At 40.3% G+C, this 24,686-nt stretch overlaps 1 protein-coding gene across 1 annotated transcript in view; it reads left to right on the plus strand.

The window, feature by feature from the left end:
• LOC116740611 (S-adenosyl-L-methionine-dependent tRNA 4-demethylwyosine synthase TYW1-like) overlaps positions 1-24,686 on the plus strand; it is a 156,938-nt gene that overhangs the window by 60,609 nt on the left and 71,643 nt on the right. Inside the window, 2 exon segments of the mRNA XM_032606367.1 lie at positions 11,329-11,506; positions 23,173-23,308. Coding sequence (XP_032462258.1) covers positions 11,329-11,506; positions 23,173-23,308 — 314 coding nt within the window.

Consider the following 24,686-nt stretch of genomic DNA (forward strand, 5'->3'; position numbering starts at 1 on the left):
ACTGTGTGGTGAAGAACTAGGAAGTCTCCACGTCAGGAATTTATTAGCTTTTCTTAGACTGTTTGTTGATTTAGTTAATATTATTGATTGTTGATCTTCAAATAAACCATATGCCTTTTAAATACATTTCAAGGCAAAGTCTTGTTTTCTTTTGGATAGTTACTAGTCAGAATTCTCCAGAGAAACAGAGTCAACACACCCACTGTGTGGGTGTGTGTATATATATATATAGATAGATATAGATTGATAGAGTGGGATTGGCTTAAGGAATTGGATCATGTAATCGTGCAGGTTTGGCCAATCAAAAAGATAGATAAAAATAATCCATTGGGATAGACCAGCAGGCTGGAAATTTAAGAAGAATTGCAGTTCAGATGCAGAGGTGGTCTGCTGGCAGAATTCCTTCTTGCTTAGGGGAGGTCAGCCTTTGTTCTTTTAAGGCTTTCGGTTGATTGGGTGAGGTCCACCCACATTAGAGAGGGCAGTCTGCTTTACTCAAAGCCCACTGCCTTAAACGTTAATCTCATCCAAAGACACCTTCACGGCAATATCCAGAATAATGTTTGACCAAATATCTGGGCACCGTGGCCCAGCCAAGTTGACAGATAAATGAAGCATCCCTGGTAATAATATCAGAAGCAGGGAAATGCCAGTAATTTTGTCTTTAGAGTCTAATCAGTTGTTTTGGCTTAGTGCCTAAAGAGTCAGTTGAACCCTTAAATAATGGGGTGATGGCTGAAGATGTGTGTTTCCTGGACATCTGGGAATCTCCCTGAATAAACTGTGTCCCAGGGGATTTGTATGGGAGGAAGCAGTCCTGAGGAGTAGACATTCATTTTTCCATTCTGAGATGTCCTTGATACAGAATGACAATCTGAGTTTTGACGGTAATTTTTTCTGACAGGAGTATTTTTGCAAGTGCACTTTAAATGGAAATAAGAGATGAATAAATCATGAGGCTGCCTTTCTTCATGTTAATAACATGTGTTAGGTGAGGTCGGTGAACACTAGTCTTTGTTGTCTGCCTAGCTTGTTGGAGGGTGCAGAAAGGTATGCCTGGTTAGTAACCTTGTGCTTGCCTTTTTTTTTTTTTAATATTTATTTTTATTTATTTATTTATGCTGTGCTGGGTCTTAGTTGTGGCACGCAGGATCTTTAGTTGCAGCATGCAGACCTTCTTAGTTGAGGCATGTGGACTCCTAGTTGCAGCATGCATGCGGGATCTAGTTCCCCGACCAGGATCGAACCTGGGCTCCCCCCTGCCCCCCACATTGGAAGGGCAGAGTCTTACCCACTGGACCACCAGGAAATCCCACCTTGTGCTTGCTTTAATCAGTAGGTATCTCAGATGGTTTGTCTTAGGTATCCATGGCGTAAGAGACAAAAGGGTTTAAAACATATATATATATATTGTCTTGTAGGGGGAGGACAGATACAGGATTGCAGGGAGAAAGAAAGAGCATGTCTGTGAACAAGTGAATCTGAGTAGGGGTGAGAATGCCTAAGGGGGTGAGGGTGACCCCCAAACATTCAACAACTGCCATTCATTTCATCCTTAAAAATAGCTTTAATAGAGTATCTACTTTGCCCCTTGTAATTCTCACAAAGGATTCTTTTTGCATACCTTAATTAATTGACTTGACAAAATGTTACCATGTCAGCAAAATCATGTCTTTATATAATCGACAATAAATTTTCTAGAAAGGTTTCCAGATTGGAACTGGTTGATATTTGTACACTGACACTCTTCAGGGTACCAAAGCAGTTTTTCTTTAAAGTAGTAGTAGAAAATAGGTGTATATTTGAAGGTGTGATGGGCAGTAGACAGGTCGGCACATGGGCATAAAGGAGCTCTCATTATATTTTCACTAAGATGAGAACTTCCTTAGTTTCCAATTTTTGGATGGTGGTGACTATTTGTTAATGCTTTTTACTTTATTCTGTGCTTAATCAAGACATTACTTTTTTGAAAATCTGTCTCATTGCTATCATAACCAAAGCAAATCCTGCTGTGAAACTATAGTATTAGAAAAGGAAAAAAAAAAAACAACCTAATTACCAAAGGATGAAATACATAATTTGTAAGAATACAAAGTTCTTCTGGAAGACTGGGGTGGTCTACGATACAAAAATGTTAATTTTTTTCTTTTTATTATAACTTTGGCAAAATGATAGAATTTTAATATTTCAGAGTATTATGTTTTCTATGTTCTTGGATCTTGGCAGTAAGTAATCTGGTGTTCAAATTGATGGTTGTTTACTGTGGGCATTCAACTTGGCAGTGAGATTTTATAACTTCACTCAGTCTTTATCAATGGTTATAATCTAAAGTTTTCTTTTTTAATGAACCTGAATTCCTCCTGCAATCAGTGAAATCTCTATATTCTATCTTTTATTCATCCTTAAGGGTATAAATAAAACAGGTCACCCTCCTTTCTGGATAGTCAACTTCAGGGTGAGGATGGTGAGACTAATGCAAGTGACTCTACCTCTTCTGAACCGAGTGCCATCACCTGGGTGCAGCTCTGACACACATCCTACTTTTGGATGGTAGAGATGCAGGAATGTAACTAACTCTAGAGTCCATATCAGCCCCTGGTGGAGAGTCTATTTTTTTTTCCTAGTTCCACATTTATTCCCTTTTTAAAATTTAAAATCAGTGCTTTATTTTTACCCTTTAATATACCATGGTTATTTTTCCTTACAAATAACATGAATTGAGCTGATTTCTTTTTTTTTTAATTATCATTTATTTATTTTATTTATTTATTTTTGGCTGCATTGGGTCTTCTTTGCTGCATGCGGGTTTTCTCTAGTTGCGGTGAGCGGGGGCTACTCTTCGTTGCTGTGCACAGGCTTCTCACTGCAGTGGCTTCTCTTGTTGCGGAGCATGGGCTCTAGGCGCGTGGGCTTCAGTAGTTGTGGCACGAGGGCTCTAGAGCGCAGGCTTAGTAGTTGTGGCGCGTGGGCTTGGTTGCTCCACAGCATGTGGGATCTTACCGGACCAGGGCTCGAACCCATGTCCCCTGCATTGGCAGGTGGATTCTTAACCACTGCATCACCAGGGAAGCCCTGATTTCTTTTTTAATCTAAACTTCTTAAAAAATCGTATTATGAAAATGTCCAAGTATATACAAAATAGAATGGCACAATAAACCCCCATATCCTTTTCTCCCCTATTTAAAACTTGTCAAAATGTTGGCATACTTACTTCTCTATCTCCCCTTTTTTCTTTGCTGAAGTAATTAAGACAAATCCCAAGTATCACATTTGCCTTCAAACTTCAATATGAATCTCTTTTAAACGTTAGATTTTTTTCATCAACACAATATCATTATCACAGCTAATGACATTATTATTTTTTTTAACATGACTGTTTTCTTCTGGGTTTACTGAGGCACAGTTGACATATAGCATTGTGTAAGCATTGTGTTTTCTTCCAGGTTTACTGAGGTACAATGGATACGTAGCATTGTGTCATGTACAACATGACAATTTGATATGTAGACAGGCTGTGAAATAATTACCACAATATGATTAGTTCCATTTCCTTCTTAGTTCGTCATTTTCTGGGTATCTCCACTTTCGCCTTTCCTTAGAGGTCACTCGTTAATAATTTCCCTTACCCTAGCTTGGAGTCCTGTTTTGCAGGGTGCTTTGCTAGCCCTTGATGATCACCCGCTCTCTCCTGTGGGCCTGGTTCCGTCATTTGATGATCGTATTTTTGCCTAGGATGAGACTTGTGCGTACTGTTGTTTTTGCCTCTGAGTGCCCAGCTCTAGCTGAGTGGCCAGCCTTGAGCACACTTAAGATATACTCGTCTTTTAAACATTCCCTTTTCATGCATCTCTTCTCAATTCCACGGGCAATCACTGTCTTTTCAGTTATTTCATTGATCATCAAAGCAGCTTTCTTCCCATGACTTTTGTTAGCTTTCCCCTTTATATGCATGCAAAATTAACTTTACATTGATTACAAGTAGGTCAGAATTACAGAGCAACTCCGCCTTTTCTCAAAATGCTCACTGCCCCCCTCTAAATACCACCATGGCAGGGAGAAATAGTTTTCAGAGAATGGAGTTCAGGTTTCTTTAGCTCAGCTTCCCATCAGTTCAGCTGACATCAAGTGAGTGAACCCTCTCTGTGAGGAACGTCCTCGGTGCTGAAGGTGCAAATGTGAAGGTGACATCATTTGTTGCTAGATGTTTTTATCTATAGTTTAAGCTAGAAGTGAAGTAATGCGAAAAATAAAGGGTCTCCAACAGATGGTCCTCAGGAACGAGGTGTGCTAAAGTACACATCCAAAAGGAATGTCGGGGAGGCGGGGAAGAGAACACTGCCTGCTAATTGTTTTCCGAAGTTTATTTATGAAATAAACATCATAGTGGAAGTGGCTGTATCAAAGATATATTATATATGACTTTCAGCCAGGAGGGGTTCTTAGGAACATCTTTGGCCAGGAGCTATATTGTTATTTGAGAAGAAAGAAGAAAATGTTTTATTTCTGATTGGTCCAATCTTTAGAAAGAGGAATACTCACACATATCAGTTATACCTCAATTTAAAAAAAGGCATAAGAAAGTATTCAGAATAGAGGGGTGGGGGTTAATCAACCCCCAAAGAAATAGGAATACTCTACATTGAACCTTATATCATTTTTTAAAAAAATTATTTATTTTTGACTGTGTTGCATCTTCATTGCTGCGTGTGGTCTTTCTCTAGTTGTGGTTAGTGGGGCTACTCTTCGTTGTGGTGCGCAGGCTTCTCATCGTGGTGGCTTCTCTTGTTGCGGAGCACCGGCTCTAGGCACGTGGGCTTCAGTAGTTGTGGCACGCGGGGTCAGTAGTTGTGGCTCACGGGGTTGAGAGCACAGGCTCAGTAGTTGTGGTGCACGGGCCTAGTTGCTCCGCAGCATGTGGGATCTTCCCGGACCAGGGCTTGAACCCATGTCGCCTGTGTTGGCAGGCAGATTCCTAACCACTGCACCACCAGGGAAGCCCGAACCTTATATCATTTTTATTTCTGGGTTATTCAGCTTACTGCTATGACCTTAGGATAAAAATTCTGGAATCTTAAGTTTTTGCTTTGGCATCTTTCAGTGAGGTAAGGAGTGCTTCCTAGTTAATATGATGACTGTAGTGAGTGTTCAGGATCAGGAAGCTGTTCAGGCTGAGAAATGTCACAAAACTTGCTTAAGAAAAAACAAAAACAAAGAAAACTAACAACAACAACAACAACAAAAAACTCCAAACCAGAAAACAAAAACAACAAAACAAAACCAAAGCAGAGTTTAGAGGTGAAAGGGATAAGGTTTAGGGAAACATGAAGTGAACAGGCTGTGCGTGTGTGAGTGAGAGAGAGAGAGAGACAGACAGACACACAGTGGGAAATATCCCTATAGATTTGCTACTGAAATGTAGTGTCTGCTGTTGCCTGGGCTCTCCTCCGGCCCCAGGACTGCTTTCCATTAGAAATTTGGAGGATGTCTTATTTTCTGACATATTTCTTTGAGGACAGTGAAAGACGGCATGAGGTTGAGTCCCTGAGGGCCTTGTATTTAGAGGAGCACTGTAATCGCCTCTGACAGTGAGCGTGAAATAGAAATGTGCTTCTTGAAGGAGAGGACCAAGGTTTTACATATTCTCAGTGCCTTACTTTTGAGAAAATTAGGATAATTTTAAAATCCCAGAATTATTCTTTTAAAAGCCTTATCCACAGGCTTTTTTTTTTGGTCTTGGTTTTTGTTTGTTTTCGTAGGTGTCTGATATTTATTAGCTGTAGCTCTCCGAGAAGATAGCAGTTGATCTCTTTGCCTGTAAGTTTTCCTCATTCTTCCCTGGTAACGTCCTTTGTTGGTCCCTCTTCCTTTCCTCAGATATGTGATTGCGTAGACTTCAGTCCTTGGTCCTCTTCTCTAATTGCCCTTTTTGCCTTGGTAATCTGCTCCGGGCCCTTGGATAGAAATACCATCCATTTCGCAAAAATGTTTATTTCCACATAGGCCTTTCTCCCAGAATCCAAACTTGAATGTTGGACACACATTCAGCTATCTAAGAGACATATTAAACTTCACGTGTCCAAAATTGAACACATGGTATCTACCTCCACCCCCCCCAATACTTGTTACCCCCATGTTACCCCTAAGGCTTTCTTACCGCCAACTTGTCTCAATTGATGGTGACTCTTGCTTAGGCCAAAAACTTTAGAGAAATCATTGACACCTCTGTTTCTCGTAACCTACGTCCAATCCATTAGAAAATCCTTCAAACGTACCTTCAAAATAGAGCCTTTGACTATACCTTTGAAATAGGCCTAGCTGATAAGCCCTTCTTGCCACCTCCACTGCTACCACCTTGGTCCAAGCCACCATCATTTCTTGCTTAGATTATGTAATATCCTTGTGGCAGGTTAGCCTCTCTGCTTGCCCCTCTGTTCTCAACATAGCACCCAACGTGATCCACCCTTCTTAGGCCACCCTTCTCAAACCCTGCCGTGGCCATCCATGTTACTCAGATTCCATGGACATGTCAGCATCTCCCTGCTGTCTCGAGTGGGGGAGGGAAGGCAGGAGAGGCAGGTAGGCAGAGTCGGTGTGACTTTATGTAAATACATAGTAATTTCTGTCTGACTTTTTTGCTTTTTCATTTCTCTAAAAGCGTTTCTATATGGTACCAGTCCTTCCACCACTTGCTTTAGTCTCAGTGCCCGTATCATAGGAGGAGGGTCCGTGTCGTAAAAGAAGTCAAAAGCAGTCTTGAATAATCGAACGCTTCTGAGATTGCCTCGTGTCCATTGGCTTGTGGCACTGCTTCTTCTCTGTCTTCTTCCTCATCGTCTGGCACTGGTTAGGAAGTGCTCATCTCCATGCAGTCATCTTCTGTTCGCTCCTCTGGGGTGGTGTCTGCTAGCTCTTGAATTTCTCCAAGACCCATATCTTGAAGCCCCACCTTTGTTGTTGTTGTTGTTAATTATATCCACAATCTCTTTCGTGCTTTCCTTGATTGGCTCTGTTGTAAATCCTGTGAAGTCATGCCCAACAAATAGACACAGTTTTCTGTAGCAGGAATTTATTGTTTTGGGCTTGATGGCTTTCACACATTTTTCTAGAACAAGGATGGCATCTTCAGTGGTGTAACTCTTTCAGACTTTCCTAATGTTCTGTCTGTCAGGGATCTGACAGTCCTTTCCATAGAGTACCATGTGTAATGAGCCTTAAAGGTCCTTCTGACCCCCTGATCTAGAGGCTGAATTAGAGGTGTTGTGTTTGGGGTCAAGGAGACCACTTTGACGCCTTTGGTGTTGAACTCATGGGGTCTGGATGGCCAGGGGCATTGTCCAATATCAAACGAACTTTAAAAGACAGTCCCTTACCAGCAAGGTACTTCCTGACTTCAGGGACAAAGCATCCATGGAATCAGTCCAGAAAAAGTGTTCTCATTGTCCAGCCCTTCTTTTTGTACAACCAAAAGCCTGGCAGCTGGTTTTTATCTTTTCCCTCCAAGGCTCAGGGGTTAGCAGCTTTATAGAGAAGGGCAGTCATGATCGTAAACCCTACTGCATTTGCACAGAACGGTAGAGTTAGCCTACCCCTTCCTGCCTTAAATCCTGGTGCTTGCTTACTAATAAATGTCCTTTGAGGCTTTTTTTTGCACCCCAGAATAGAGCAGTTTTGACTACATTAAAAACCCTTTCTGGCAGATATCCTTTCTTAATGACTTTCTTTGCTGGGAATTCCTTTGCTGCCTCTTGGTTGGCAGAAGCTGCTTCTCCTGTTACCTTGACATGTTAAAAACCAAACCTCTTTCTAAAATCATCAAACCATCCTTTGCTGGCATTACATTCTTGAGCTTTAGATCCTTCGCCTTCCTTTTGCTTTAAGTTGTCATATAATGACTTTGCCTTTTGATCATATTCATCTATAGGTATGCCTTTTGTGTAACAATCCTGCACCCACATAAAAGCTGCATTTTCAATATGAGATACAAAGGCGTTTTGCAAAAAGCGCAAGGTTTTCACGCCTGCTGGTGTAGCTGCAGCGACAGCTTCATGAATTTCCTTTTCTTTTTTTTAACAATGGTCCTTACACTGGACTCATTTATCTTGAAGTGGCAGCCAACGGCAGCTGCATATCTGAATCTGCGGTACATATCAAGCCATTCACCCTCTTCTTGTCATGTGATGATTCTTCTCTGCTTCTTGGGAGCACTTCCAGCATCACTAATGGCACATCGTGTGGGTCCCGTGGTGTTATTTCAAGGTTCATAGTATTGCACAAACATGATGAAAACTACCAGAGAACTGCCAGAGATTGCCTTTTACTGCAATTTGCAATTGACTGGAGAGATGAACTGCTCACGTGGAGATGATGAGCCTCACGTGGCGTGGCGTGTCAAGCAGATACTTTGCAACACTTGCGCTCAGCGTGGTAGCAACAGGAGATCCTAGGAAATTATTACCGAGGTACAGTCGGTACTACAGTTAATTTTGTGCAGTTATGATTTAATACTGCAACTTTACGTTTGTTTACATTTCTCTGGACTGGGAATGGTGCTATGTGTGGTCCTGAAGTGTTTGTGTGGGTACGTTTTGATACATTTTAACTTTTTAAAAATTTATGTGTATTTGGGACTTCCCTGGCGGTCCAGTGGTTAAGACTCCGAGCTCCCAAGTTTCCATCCCTGGTCGGGGAAGATCCTGCATGCCGCGTGGCTGGCCAAAAAAAAAAAAAAATTTATGTGTATTTTATGGTAGTAAGTGATAAAATAGACAAGTATCTACATATATTTTATGCATTCGTGATATACCTAAGTTTTTCTTAAATTTTCTGGATATTTCTGTGCTGTGGGGGGCATCTGCTAGTTTTTTCAAATTGTCACAAATCTCCAAAAAATTTTCCTGTGTGTGTGTGCGTATATACATTACACACACACATATATAAAAATCCACATATATGTGGGCCTGCACAGTTCTAGCCCTTGTTGTTCAAGGGTCAACTGTATGTTGAATTGAATGGAATCACCATTTTATTTAAAATAATGGAAATAATTGAATTTCTATTTCAATTCATGAAATAATTACTATAATAAAAATAAGATTTTTTTGAATGCTTATGTGCTGGGCCTGGTACCAGACCTGTTATTTCATGTGGCTTATTTCGTTGAATTCTTATAACTGTGTGCGTGTGAAATCCCTATCTTATAGATTAGGGAATGAATGTAGAGGGGGTGAGTGGCTTGACCCAGGAGACAGACCAGCCTAGTGGTAGAGCAAGAATTTGGACCTGGTGTGTCTGACTTCCAGTGGTTAGGGCCCAGCCAGTGCTCAGTCATTCTGCTTTCTGAGTTTTAGGTTAATTTTGCAGTTCTGATTAAATCTGCCCTTCTACTCATCTTCTCCCAGCGAGATTAAAGTTACTGATTTTTTTTTTTAACAAAAAGGAAATTTTATACTTAATGCTGAGTTGTCTTGGTAACACAGACTGCGTTATGGATCAAGTTTTATTTAAAACCTTGATTCACTTAAGATATTAGATTTCAATAACTTAAAAAATTATTCATCCCCCAAATACTGACATGAAATACCTTCGTAGAATTGCAGTTAGGTAGTCGTAAAAGAAGATAAAAGCTGCCACTTTTAGATTGTTCTGAGTTTAGCAGGCATTATGTTGGTTTGATGTCTTGGGTATTTACTTGCCCTTGCTTATTTCCAAGTAGATTGTGTATGTGTGTAAAATAAAGTCACTTCCTGGAAACTAAAGCACAAGCAAGCAGTGAGAGCTAACTTTATTTTCTCCAGATTTTTTGTTGTTGTTCTTTAAGGTGATAGTGACTGGGATTTAATCATTTTAAGAAACCAGGGTAAAGGTGATGAGAAGAAAAACTCCTTAATGAATGTTCTTTTGTGTGTGCTAGGCCCTCTTCTAAAGCTTTTCCATGCATTATCTCATTTAATTCTAAGAAACATTCTTTGGGCTAAGTACTGCTTACAGTCAAGAAAACTACTTTTCAGAGACGGCTCATAAATGACTGAGAGGGAATATGAACATGTTTCCTCCTACCTCCAATCTCGGTGAGGAATCTGTATCCTTTAGAGAGAATGTGTTCTTCGAAAAGAAACTAGCGTAATGGATAGAAATATCTGAAGTAAAGGAGATATGTTTTTATTTGCCTTTTTAAGCAATTTCCAAGTCTTTCAAACTCTGTGTTAGATTGAGGGACTTTCAAGCATGCTTTCTATTTTTTTTTTTCTTCATGCATGCTTTCCTACAGTACATCGAGTCTAGAGCAGTGCTGCTTAACCCATCCTGTCCACTCTAATCACATGGGGAGCATTTAAAAAATACGGATGTCTCAGGCTCTCATCCCTAGAGGTTGCGATTTAATTGGCTTGGGATACTGCCTGGACACTGGGATTTTTTAAAGTTCTTTGGGTTATTTCTCAATGTCTAACTAGGGTCGAGAACCAATGGTGTGTGGCAGTGGTTCCCCAAACTTGTCTGCATATTGGGATCACCTGGGGAGCTTCAAAAAGCTCCTGATGCCCCTGCCCCTCCCCCAGAGATGGTGATTTCATTGGTCTGTGCTGTGGCCTGGAATTTGGAACGTTGACGGTTCCAAGGTGATTCTAGTTGGCATATAAGTTTGGGGGCTTCTGGTTTATGCAGTGGTTTTTCACTTTGGCTGCACATGAGAATCACCTGAGGAACTTTTAAAGCTCCCGTTACTCTGGCTTGCATTCACTCCAGTTAAACAGAATCTTTGGCAGTGGACCTAGGCCGCTGTAGTTTACGATACTCTCCAGGTGATTCCAATATGAAGCCAAAGGCGAGAACTGCAGGCTTCTTTTTCTCTCCTCTGTTCTTTTGGACCGGCTTCAATTCAGAATACCTGAGGAATGAAGGCTGCAATGATTGGTATAGGAGAGGCTTTCCTTATGCAGCTATACTGAGTTCATTGTCTTAGACCAACATGAAAGAATGCAGAGCTAAGCAAATTATGGAAAGTAGTACATTCTGTGTTCCAAATAATTAGCTAATAACAAAGTTAGTTTTGCCTGCTTGTATTGATGTAGTTTAATTAGTACTAAAAGGAAGGATGAGATTGCTGATATAATAATTCTAGGTTTTTTTTTTTCTGGTTTAATAATGTTAGGGTTGCCCCCCGCCCCCAGGCTCTTGTTTTGTAGTATTTAGCTGGTATCAAAAGTAATTTTGCCCTCTAAAATCAAAGAACCATTAAGAAAAATTTTTTAATTTTTAATTAAAAAAAATAAAAGTGATGTCCTCTATCTGTGCCTTATTGAGCTTGTTCCTTTCCACCATGTTCTCCAGGAGTGCCAGGTGTCAGAGAGGAACGCTTTGAGGAAGGAATGACAGTAAAGCACTGTGCATTATCCCTTGTGGGAGAACCCATCATGTACCCAGAAATCAACAGGTTTTTGAAGCTACTCCACGAGCGTAAAATCTCCAGTTTCCTGGTCACAAATGCACAGTTCCCTGCGGAAATCAGGTGAGTGGTCCAGCTTGTTAAGATACTGCTGCTTGACTCTGTGTTTGACTGAAAAGTAAAACTAACAGGCATTAATATATTCAGAAAGGACTTACTGATTACGAAGTACATACAAATGTTGGCTTTGAGGGGACAGAGCTCCTGCTTTTAAAAATCCGTTCTATCGGGGAAGATAACATTAGTTTAAGAAATAGAGGCACAAATAAATTGCTGGGGGAATTCAAAAGAGAAAGCAGTTTTTTTTTAGATGAGAGAAGCAGGGTAAAACTTCTCAGAAAAGGCTTCATTAAATTTGGATCTTAAAGTATGTCTGGGATGGGTACTTGGGGAGATAGGAAACTGTGGATTTTTAATAAGAACTGTCCAAGAAAGATACAGAGTTGGGGTATTTGGGATACCATTATGTAAATATAGTTGGTTAGGACCACAGAGTGTGCGAAAGAGACTGGCAGCTGGAACCCAGGTTGGAAAGGTTGGGACAAGGTTGCAGATGACTTCAAATGCTGTTCTTTAGAAAGAGAAAGAGCTTGCTTTCTGCAGAGTAGTCTGCCAGCACGGTATAAAGTGGGTGAGCCAAGAAGCAGGAAACTGGATAGGAGATTATACGTTTGTCTTGGTAAGAGTTAAAAGGATGAAAGTAAGACAGAATGAGGAGTCTTAAAAAAGGTATCACCGAGGCATGATAAGCTTGGCATACTGTTTGTATGGCTCTGTGAGCCCTGCACAGAAGAGGACTTAACTGATGACTCGGAAAGTTCCAGCCGTGTTGATTGCTAGGACTGTGGGGCCCTGTAACAGTCGAGGGATCATGTGAGGAAGAAGCGGGTTTAGGAGGTAAGATGATGCGGTTGGTTTGGATGACTTGGAGGGCTCTCCAGGTAGAGATGACCATCTCCTGGCACCTGGAAATGACCTGATTTTGCATTATACTTGAACTATACACATATTATAGTACCCAAAACATTAACTTTTACTTGGTTGTTATTTACTTGTGCCTTCTTCATTAGACTGTGAGTCCCTGGGCCAGTGACCCCTGCTTATTTATCTTTATGCCACTAGTATAATTCCTGGCACACTGTAGGTGCTTGGTTTAGAATTTAGCATCATAGGAAATCAAAGAGTTGATTAAAATTATTAGTTACCAGGCAGTAAAGTGAAAATCAGTAACATTGTCACAAAGATAGCTAAAATACTACTTCTTGAAGTTGTATAAAAAGTTAAAAGAGAAAGGTTTTAAAAAAGTCAATGTGTACATTTTGCATAGGGTCACTATTCCTTTTTTCAAATTTTTATGTTAAGGTCTTTGACTTTTCAAACGGCTCATGAGGGCGGGGTTCAGATAGAGTGGTGTTGGGATACACACACACACACACACACACACACACATGCACACACACACATGTATAGAAAAAAGGAGTCTATCCCAAATTTAAGACATGCAGTCATCCCTGGTATCTGAGGAGGACTGGTTCCAGGACTCCCTGCAAATATCAAACCCCACTGATGCTCAAGTTCCTTTTATAAAATGGTATAGTATTTACATATAACCCACGCATATCCTCTCATACACTTTAAATCATCTCTAAATTATTTATAATACCTGATACATTGTAAATGCTCTGTAAATAGCTGCTGGCACATGGCAGATTCAAGGTTTGCCTTGGGGAGCTTTCTGGAATTTTTTTTCCCTAGAATATTTTTGATTTGTAGTTGGTTGAATCCGTGGATGTGGAACGCTCAGATACAGAGGGCCTACTGTAATGCCTAAAAAGAATTGAATGTTCCAGGAGTGGCATGTAAGATAATAACCAGAGAGGGTGATTCATTGTTTGATAATACGTGGTATTCTTTGTGAATGCCATCATGGATTGAGGAAAATGATAGAGAATTAAATAAGATATGTACTTGAAAGTGGTCCAAGAGAAAATGGAAAGAGAAATTTCCTAGGTGCAGATAATATTGTTTTATTTCCGTGAATTAGGAGGACTCTAAATACCAATTGTCTCTGGTGTCCTACAGAAAAACAAGGCTATAGATTTACTAATATAGCACCGAGATCATGAATTTTGGAAGTTACCTCTAATGTTGATGCGCTTTGCTCATTCAAATCAGCTGTTAGTTGAACCTCTTGCAACCATTTTATCTTTGAGCATACACTAGGAAGTAATAATGTTCTCTGGGTGGTTGGCTGTGTACTACTTTTTTTTTTAATAAAAAATTTCTAAATCACTACAGTGCCTAACCCATACTCTTTTGGTATCTTTTGAAGAAGATCTTGACCTTGTCAACTAGCCTTCCCTTGACCCACGTGCAAGCATTACATTCAGGCTAGTGGCCTTTTCAGGATGCTTAACTTTTCTTTAAAAGGGTCTCAGTCTCCCCTCCAGCTCTAAAGCATATGGCTCTTTGCTGACAGTTCTCCCACTGAAGGGAGTTTTCACAGTGAGTGGTCCTCGAGGATTTGTTGAAGATAGAAGCAGACACCTTAGGCAAATGAGAAAGCTTTTGCATTCTAGGTAGCTTTATGTTTTTGTTTGTTGACATAGAGGCTAATTAATAAAAGTGACAAGAATGTGTAAGACACTGAATGTTAATGATAGATCTGGTGGTGATTGCACAAAAAAAAACCCCTTGAGAAAAAGCCTTCTTAGTTCCACAAAAACACGTGCCTTTATAATGGTATTTTTAAAATTTAATTAATTAATTTTATTTTTATTTTTGGCTGTGTTGGGTCTTTGTTGCTGCATGCAGGCATTCTCTAGTTGTGGCGAGTGGGAGCTACTCTTTGTTGTGGTGCACGGGCTTCTTGTTGCGATGGCTTCTCTTGCTGTGGAGTATGGGCTCTAGAGAGCGTGGGCTTCAGCAGTTGTGGCACACAGGCTCACGGGCTCTAGAGCTCAGGCTCGGTAGCTGTGGCGCACGGGCTTAGTTGCTCCGCGGCACGTGGGATCTTCCCATTCCAGGGCTCAAACCCGTGTCCCCAGCATTGGCAGGCAGATTCTTAACCACTGCACCACCAGGGAAGCCCCTATAATGGTATTTTTGATAGGCGTAAAACTGATATATGATACACTGTAGCATGTATCAGTTATCTTTTGCTGTAACCACTTGCCTTAAAACTGAGTCAGTCAAACTAGCAACGATTCATTTAGCTTGTAATTCTGTGAATCGGCTGGGAGGTCTTTTCATCTTGGCTGGCTTTGCTGGTCTCAGTGTTGTTCATGTGTCTAGTCAGTTGGCAAATATGCTGGGATGGCTGGTTTATGATGGCCTTGCCTGGGACAACCGGGGCCTCTATATTCTTGTAGCCTCTTATCCTCCAGCAAGTCTGAAGTTGACCACGTGGTGGCAGGGTTTCAGTGAACAGCAAGAAAGGATAAACTCCAGCACACAGGCATCGTTCAAGCCTCTGCTTGTGTCACGTTTGCTCACTTCTCCTTGGCTAAAGCAAGTCACGTGGCCAAGCTTGGCGTCATTGAGGGGCACTCAGAGCTACATTGCAAAGGGTCATGGGTACAAGGAGAGGGAGAGTTTATGGCCACGTTTGTACTCTACCGAATAGCACAGCAGGCTGTGCTTTGTACAAGGAGGATAACCTTGAATGTACGAGGACTCGGTCTTTTTCAGGAACTTAATTAATCATGTGGGAAAGCTGGGAGAGTTCTTGAGACCAGAAGTCTCAAACTGGCAGTTGATAAGGAGTCGGTTTTATTTGTCCTGTAGCATGTTTAGAAACTTTTTTTTTTCTTTTTTTAGCCAACATTTAAAATCCAGAAATTTTTCATAAAAGAGATTTCTGACTTTGGAGAAAAAGACAATCTGGCAAAAATTGTCAAGAGCCAAGTATGAAGTGCTGTTTTTACAACACCAGAACACTTCACTCTTATCTGTTTTTTTACTCACAACACTTCTAACACCGGATGTGTGTTTTTTTCCCCACACCAAGCAGTCCTCTAATTCTCTGCAGGCACCAGCTAGGTGTCCTGCAGTTCAGTTCCATTCTGACACTGTCTCCCTGGAGTTAGCACAGACCTCACAGGGTCAGGACTCAGTCCCAGGCTGCCCCCTACTTCAGACACCAGTCACACTCCCGGGCTGCCACCTGTACTTCTGATGAACCGACGGTACATTGGGGTGTCGCACAACCCCTCCTTGGGTTTGATAATTTGCTAGAACAGTTCACAGAGCTTGGGGAAAACAATTCAGTTACTGTTACTAGTTTATTATAAAGACTACAACTCAGAAATATCTGGATAGAAGGGTTGCATGGGACAAGATGTGGGGAAAAGGGCCCTGGGCTTCCCCACCCTCTCCAGACACATCACCCTCCCAGCACCCAATGTGTTCACCATCCCGGAAGCTCTCTGAAGCCGTCATTTGGGAGGGTTTTATGGAGGTTTCATTAGATAGGCAGGATTGATGAAATCATTGTGATTGGTCATTGGTGATTAGCTCAACCTCTAGCCCATGTCCCTTTCCTAGAGGTTGCAGGGGGAACTGAAAGTGCCAACCCTCTAATCACATGGTCGGTTCTTCGGGCACCAGCCCCTCTCTGGAATGTGTCCATGGGCGCATCAGGAGTTACCCCATTAATATAAATTCTTGTATGGTTGAAAGGAGCTTATTATAGATAACAAAAGGCACTTCTCACCTCTGTCACTCGGGAAATACCAAGAGTTTTAGGAGCTCTGTGCCAGGAACTAGGGACAAAGACCGCATGTGTGTTCCTTGTTGTCTGACAATATCACAGCAAGGAACGGCTGTCTTTTCGGTAAAGCCTCTGCTTTTCAGTTTGCCACGCTCTCCACCATTTTACTGTCTCCTCAGCCCTGAGGCTGAGTCTCATCTGCCACCTGTCAGAGGGATCGCACTGTAGATTCTCTTACAGCAGAGAAATTTCTGTCGCCATTTCTAACAGACATGAAACAACGAAAGGGAGACAGAGTACCACATACAAGAAAAATGGGAAGCGTCTTGCTTTGAGTAAGGAAAGAATATTCTTGACTGTTTCACATGTAGTCTGTATTTTGGTGTCCAAAGAACTTCTTTTTCCTTTAAAAGTGGCTTGCTTGGGCTTTCCTGGTGGCGCACTGGTTAAGAATCCGCCTGCCTATGCAGGAGACACGGGTTCGAGCCCTGGTCCAGGAAGATCCCACATGCCGCGGAGCAACTAAGCCCATGTGCCACAACTACTGAGCCTGTGCTCTAGAGCCTGCAAGCCACAACTGCTGAGCCCGTGCGCCACAACTACTGAAGCCCACGTGCCTAGAACCCGTGCTCCGCAACAAGAGAAGCCACTGCAGTGAGAAGCCCGCGCCGCAACGAAAAGTAGCCCCCACTCATCGCAACTAGAAAAGCCCACACGTAGCAACAAAGACCCAATGCAGCCAAAATTAAATAAATAAAATAAACAAATTTTTTTTAATAAATAAATAAATGTATTAAATAAATAGCTAAATAAATAAAAAAGTGTCTTGGTTGACTCACATTATATCCTTGGTTCCTGCAGACATGTGAGTTTAGGACTCTTATTCTCGAGACTGTATGATCTATGCTTGCATTCAGCCCTGCAGTCAGAAAGGCCCATCACACCTGTTTATCACTGTCCCACTGGAGCACTCCCTGTCATTACTTCCTGTAAATTGTTCTGTGCTAAGATGTCAAAGACCTACGTGAGACATCTTGCTAAAAGTAGACCATGTTGTAAGGTAAGGAGGTTGTTGAGAAACACTGAACCTAGTTTGTGCTTACTTTGTGGACATTTGAATCCTATAACTGTGTCTCTTTATGAGCATGAGAAGGTTTAAGGTCAAATGTTCAGCCCTTTGTCGACTGGCTCACTCTTAGCTTCATCTTTAGTTCACTTCTACACGATTTTCTTTTTTTTTAATTTTTTCGCAGAATCTTTTTATTATTTTTAAAAGATATAAAAACAACTACTCCCATCAGTAGCAATACAAGGTTTAACATTTTAACCAGATTTTCTCAGGCTTTTTCTGATACCTTTAGTAGCTAATTAGTTTGTCTACCCCTTCTTCTACACGATTTTCTTAACTATTTCATATTATTTTTAAGTTTACATTTAAAATCTTAAAATTTTTTCTTTTGTGATAAGTATAGTTAATTCAAAGCTTTCTCCCTGCTAGCAGGCTTATCATAAGAAACAGAGCTGTGTTCCATTTTTAACTATGATACGATTAACATTTAACCTCCTACACCTCCACCACCACCACAGAACTTGTCTCCGTGTACGTTTACTTTTGAGCACCTTCACTGAAACTATGTGTGAACTTTGTTTGTTCTCTTACTTCTTCCACTTGTATTTCTGTTATTTTGTTTGCTTTGTGTTTTGTTTTCTCTAGTATTTGCTAAGATATTCACTATATGTGTTAGAGAACCTCTATAAATTGGATATCTCTTCACATATTACTTAGTAAATGTATCAAGAAATGCATTAATTTTAATAAAAATAAAGTTTTCTTGTATGTATCAGCTCTAAGTGGCTATAGGTAACAGTTACAATGAAATGAAGATTGATTATAAATACTACCTGATCCTTTCAATAGAAGTTTTTTTTTTCTCCCAGCCTGTTTTGTTTGTATTAAGTTTAAAATATAGTCTTCTTTTGTGTCTGTGAATTGATGGGACACTTTTCAAAACTATGCTTTTCTGGATGGGCTAAAAAAAAAGAGACAGCACAGTGAAGTGATGAAGAGCTTGTGCTCTGTCTAGAAGAGACCTGGGTTTGAATCTTGACTGTATCTCTTGCTGTCTTTCTGACGCTGGGAAGGTAACCTCTCGGTGCCCAGTTTCCTCATCTGTAAAATGATTGCAATAATAATGACTACCTTATAGTGGCATTGTTAGTGTACGAGATAATATATGAAAAGCACCTTGGAAAGGTAGGCTAAGTAATATTGGTCAAGTATACTTTAAGGCAAGAACCATTACTTGAGATAAGATGGAACATTTCTTAATTATAAAATATTAAACCTACCAGGAACATAAAACAATATAATAATTCAAAAATTTTCAACAATCAGTAACATAATCTCAAAATTGACAGAACTATAAGGAGAAATAGTAAGTTTTTAACACATTTCTCTCAAACTGATAAAACAGGCAAATCAAAATCAGGAATAGTAGTGAAGATCTGAACAGCTAAATTAACAGATTTAGCGTGTATTACAGAAATAGAGTATTGAATTGAGAAACTTTGGAATATAAATTCCTTTTAAGAGCACAGAAGTTGCTCTCAGAAAAATTACCAAATGGCCATATGCTGGGCATTATAGCAAGTTACAAGAAAGTATTGCAATCATGTAGATTGCAATGCAATTAAACTATAAATCAGTACAAAAAGATAACTAGAATATTCCAATATGCTTATAATTTAAGCAATGCACTTTTCATTTGCTTATGGGTCAAAGAAGAAACCACAATGGACACAGGAAATATTGTGATGAATTGTAATGGAAATAAAAACAAAACTTGTTTGTTGGTTATTAGGAATAGCAGAGTACAGACCTTCAAAACCTACTCTTCTATAAAAACAGTGAGAATACCAGCAAAAATTGTCAGAATCAAATTCTTAACCAGAGGTATGCAACAATCTGAGGAACGTTTTTTTGCCCCCAGTAAATAGTATTTTTATTCTCATGTCAAAAAAGTATTTCTAGGGAATTTCCTGGTGGTCCAATGGTGAGGACTCCACGCTTCCAGCGCTGGGGGCCTGGGTTCAGTCCCTGGTTCGGGGAAGCTAAAATCCTGCAAGCTGCATGGCGCGGCCAAAAAGAAAAAAGAGTGTTTCTATGATATGCATTAACAATACAAAAATATTTTGAATACTGCAGTGGCCTTTTTTTCTCCCAAGACTTCTTGCAACAGTACACTAGAATATTTGATTTTTGGATTCTGAGAAGCCAGTGGCTAAAGTAGAAACGGAAGGCTTTTGTTGAGGGGTATGTGTGGGTACGGGGATGGCCGTTTTTCTTTGGATCCAGGCTCTGTACAGTAAAGAGGAGGCAAAAAACAACTAAGTTAAATTACAAAAAGATTTGTCTTTTAAGGCTCAGGATTGAAACTTAGCTTAGAAATAGGTTAAAGTAGGCTGTGGTGGAAACCCACTGTTCCTCAGAAAATTAGCTGAACTGCAATATGAACAGTAAGATTTGTGATGTGTTAACATGTCCTTATTCCATTCCAACTTCTCCAGCTCTGCAAACTAGTAGCCTGCAGTCGTGGTAAAAACCAGTAGCCTGGCAGCCAGGGGAAGGGACAAAACAGAGTTGGAACTCTTTCAAAGTCCCATTCCTGGAGAACTGTCATTATATGGTATGTGTGGCAGTTCCCTGGAAACTCTCACTCACGGGGGTTGTGTTTGTTACAAGTGACTCAGAGTTTGTCCAGCACTGAAAGCCTTTCTCTCCGGTGTTTCTCATAAGCAATTATCAGTAATTGTTTAACTTCACAGCTGCCTGAGGCAGCAGTAACCATTGGGGCAAACAGGAAGCTAACCAAATACTTAAAAGGAAAAGCCAGGGAATGAGATGTCTGTAGGGGACTTTGAGAAGCTCCAGCATGTTCCTGGAAATCTAGAAGACCATGTACACGGGCAGGGCTGTGGGTATGCCAGGGAAGACTTGAAAAGGCCCTATATGCCCACCTCCACTTGATATATTGATGTCTTGAGCAGGTAGACAGTGAAAGCTAAGGCACAGTTGTCAAATGCCTGCCTGGACATCGAAGGCATGCCCTAATATACACACATAGAGCCCTTCAGCAAAGGCTAGGAGACTTACTGATTGAAGTCATTTAAGGATATCTCTGTCTAATCCTTACCTGACCACTAAGCTAATCAAACAGGGATTTTAGTGGTTAAACACAACCAAGAATACAGAATTTACCAAATAAGTTCAGTAACAACAAAAACAGCAAGCAGACAGAAAAGAAAAAAAAAAAACACCCCTGGGTTGGGAGATACCTGATTTAGAATTGCCAAATAATATTATTTAAAATGTCCAGCTTTCGTAAAAAAAAAAAAAAAAAACCATGAACTAGACACAGAAACAAGAGACTGTGGCCCATAACACAGGGAAGGAAACAGCTAATAGAAACTGTCCCTTTTTTGGATAGATTTCACATATAAGTATTGGATATTTGGGTCACTTCGGTTATTTTTTTGTCCAATAGCATCAAAGTTACTATTGAAGCCTCTAGATTTCTTGAAAACATAAATCTCTCTCCCTGTTTTCCTTTCTGTAGAGATGAAGAGGTTTCATTCTAGGTAGGATCTTGATATGATTATTGATTATTCTGGGTAGAATGAGGCCTAATCTCTACAGAAAGGGAAGAAGGGAGAGGGATTTTTATGTTCCATTGCAATGTTTTTCTATATATGATCATTCATAACTCAGAGATTTAAAATTAGCAGGATGAAGGGTCATCACAAAAATCATATCAAGATTCGTAGGGTATTTTCACTGGGGATTGGGCTCAGAGTTATATATCCCTTTTATTGTATAGTCCTTTTTAATTGTTCTCAACAGCAGTGTGAGATTCTGAGACACAGGAATTATTATGATGGTTTTAAGGATATAACTAAAATGATCCTATCTCTGAATAGAATGGAGACAGACAAATGACGGTGCTTGGAGCCTCATCACCTGTCACAGGGAACAGAGACCAATAGCAGGCAGACATAAGATCCCTGAGGCTCAGAAAATCTCTCCAGTGTCCTTTTACTCCTTTTGAGCCCCTTAGGAATGAGCTCTACAGTTCCTTGGGGTTTTCCTCTTCTCCATTCTTCCTCTGATCCCTGGCCAAAGAGCTATAAAATTCCTGATTATAGCATCTCAGACATTTAGTAATGTCAAAAATTCCTTATTGCTAGTGTCAATGTCCAGGACTACTTTTTTTTTTTGCAAAATGGTGGTGGTTTGTAAGACATCTATGGCCTTTGGAATTTACTGTTCATACTCTTGAAGTAGTTATGGAAGTGTAGTGAAAAGGTCAGGCCAGTTCCCATTTTGCATCAGGCAGCTTTATGACAAAGTCCTGTGAGTATCAGACAATGATAGCCAGCGGTATTCATTAAGACAATCCTTTTTATGTTTGTAAAACATGAAATCCAGTTAAAGTAGCTTGTCTGTTATTAAAGAGGCCCCCAGCAAAAGGGGTGGTGAGACAGAATGCTGCCATTACAGTATGCCGTTGCTTTGCATTTCCAGTAATTGATGTCCTTTGCTCAGTAGTGACACATTATTGAACTTTTAAGGATTCCGTTATATCAGTATTGGAGAGGGATTAAAGCAATGAGAGTCTGCCAGTGTTTTAATCATTCTTTCCTAACTTTGGTCAGAGCTTCTCCACTTTTAACAGCTTTGGGTTTGGGCCCTTCTGGTTTTTCCATATGTCACTAAGCCAGATGATTACAAGCATTTGTTTGGCCTACATTTCCTTAAAAGTTCTGTCAGCTGAAGTCAACAGTATCCACTAAAAAGTAGCTTGAAGTGTCTACCTGTATGGCTGGATGAAAAAAATAGAGCTCCTGTCCTTCAAGGTCTTCCACTCAAAGATTGATAAGGCCAATACTGATAGATATAAAAAGCTCATAAACCACTTTGATGGTGAATGTTACGGCATGTGAATTATGTGGCAGTTTTTAAATGCCTAGACTTTGAAACAAAAAATGTATAAATAACATTCTAGGGGTAAATGCAAATTATGGAATAGTTACAGCAAATTAAGAATGGGAGAATTTGGTCAGAGGATTATTAAGGGGAAATTTCTTTCTACTTCGAAATTCATTGAAGAGAGTGAATTATGAGACCTATTTGAAGGGAGAACAGAGAGGCTCTGAGAAAAAGTACAGTCTGGGCTTAAAACATAACTGGCAAGAAATCTGGTAGATGATGACATTGTGAAATGAGTCAGTGAATTTGAGCGAAGTGGAGAATGAGTGGTACTCATGGATGTGGATTAAGAAGGCAAAGAAAGATAAGAATCTACAACATACATTTTTCTTCTGGGTTGTGCTCTTTTGTAAGTGCTTGGCTGCTCTTTTTCTAACTCTGCATTGCTTACGGCTCCCTGATACGGGTCATTGTTCGCCCACACAGGGCTTGACTTTAAACCCACTCCTGCTCTCAGAGGCATAGGTGAGGCATTGGTGTGGCTCTGTGCCCTTAAAGAAGCCTTGTTCTTGTGCCTTAGAAAACATCCATCAGCAAATTGATGATGGGAGGTGGCCCGTCAGCACAGACCCCTGTAGAAGTCTTAAGTGGCAGAGTTTATGAAGAAACTTTGGTCTGAGAACCCCTTGTAATTGTGCGGAGCTGATGGTGCCAGACCTAAAGCCTGATCTTGTTTTATTTTCCACTAAAATGTAGTGTTTGAAGAGAGACTAATTTTAAGTAATCCAATGTTTTCAGTTTATTAGGGATGGTGTCCAGTCATTTTAAAAAATAACCAACTGACATCCCATTCTGTCACATTAAAATCATGACTTCAATCTTCTGGGAGAAGCAGAACCCCCTAGACCCCAGTGAAATGTTTAATCATCACATCTATTACAGATTGTAAATTTAACATCATGAAAAGCCTGACTTAGGCATAATTTTCTTCTTCTATTGTTGTATTTTTTTTTTTAATTTTAAATTATCAAGGAACCTCAAACCAGTTACCCAGCTATACGTCAGTGTGGACGCCAGCACCAAAGAGAGCCTGAAGAAAATTGACCGCCCGCTCTTCAAGGATTTCTGGCAAAGATTCCTCGACAGTTTAAAAGCCTTGGCTGCAAAGGTAAGAATCATGACATCTTAAAAAAAAGATTTTTTTTCTTTAAAAAAAAAAAAAAAGACTAAAATCTTCAACTTTTTTCTAGACTTCCACTTTTATTATTCAGTAAATATTTATCGAGTTCCTCTTAAGTTTCTAGCACTCTGCCTTATATATATTATATGTCCTTCACGTATTTCAGGAGAGAGATGCACACTCCCAAAGCTAATTAATAAAACACGGGTAAGCGCAGTACATAGCAATCCTAGAAGAGGCGTCAGCAAATAGTGTATGTTTAAATATGAAGTTAATTTTCCTGAATTTCTAGAACAAAATTTCCTACCCAGTGAGGAACTCAACCCCAGAATGTCCGACCCCAGTGTCTTTTCCTGCAAACAGTTGCCCCTTCTTAAATCTTCCTGTTCTTTTAGACCTAAGGTACCTTATGGTTCTTCTTTTCCATTGGCCCCTATGTCAATAGTTGGTATTTTCTGTTAGTTCTACCTCTTCTTCTCTTGTAGCCATTTCCCCTTTTCTGTTCTCTTTGCTTCTACCCTGCAGTTCCCCTTGGTTTACCCAAATCTAACTGATACTGACAGTCACTACAGGAGCTTAAAAAATTACAGTTTCCTATTCCTAGGGGGATTTGAGAATCTGCATTTTAAACATCTCGGGTGATTTTTGATGTGCAGCCAAATATATGGAAGTCACTGTCCCAGAAAACCTGCCTTTCTCTCCTTTGCCCGGCACTTACTGTGGCATTCCCACCCCGTCGCCGTCCGGCTGCAGTGAACGTTTCCAGACTCATCCTTCACCATGTTCCCCAGGAATGCTACACAGCCCTGCTTGTCTTGCTATTTCTGCAGGTGTGCCCAGCACTTGTCCCGAATCCTTGGTTACCTCCTCAGAACTTAGACTGTCCCTTCTTTCCATTTTTTTGACTTGTAGAAATCCTGTGCAACCTTCAAGTCTCAGCTTCATTATTACCTCTACTGCGAAGCCGTTTTCAGTTGCAAATAGCTGCCCCTGTCTGCCTTCCCAAGTTTTATATCTGTAAATACACTTCATTTCCTCTGTTTTATCCTAGCTTCTCTCTCCCCAACTGGATTCCTTACTCATGTCTGAATTCTAACACAACATAGTTAATGGTATTTGATAAATGTTTGTTAAAAGAATGAATGAGTGGAGACTCATCCAGAGCTCTATAGTAGTGCGATGTACTCTACCCATTTTCTTGACTTTTCAGCTGATCAGAACCGCCTCGCACCTCCCCCCCCCCGCCCCCTGCTTTTATGCTTGAGAAGTTAAATCAGTGCCTTTTTTGGTGATTAACACTGACATTATTTAAGACATTCAAAATAGGCATTGGTTTCTGATCTGTCTTGGATTATTTATAAAGCTA

Source organism: Phocoena sinus, chromosome 15 (assembly GCF_008692025.1).
Source record: "Phocoena sinus isolate mPhoSin1 chromosome 15, mPhoSin1.pri, whole genome shotgun sequence".
NCBI classification, from domain to species: Eukaryota; Metazoa; Chordata; class Mammalia; order Artiodactyla; family Phocoenidae; genus Phocoena; species Phocoena sinus.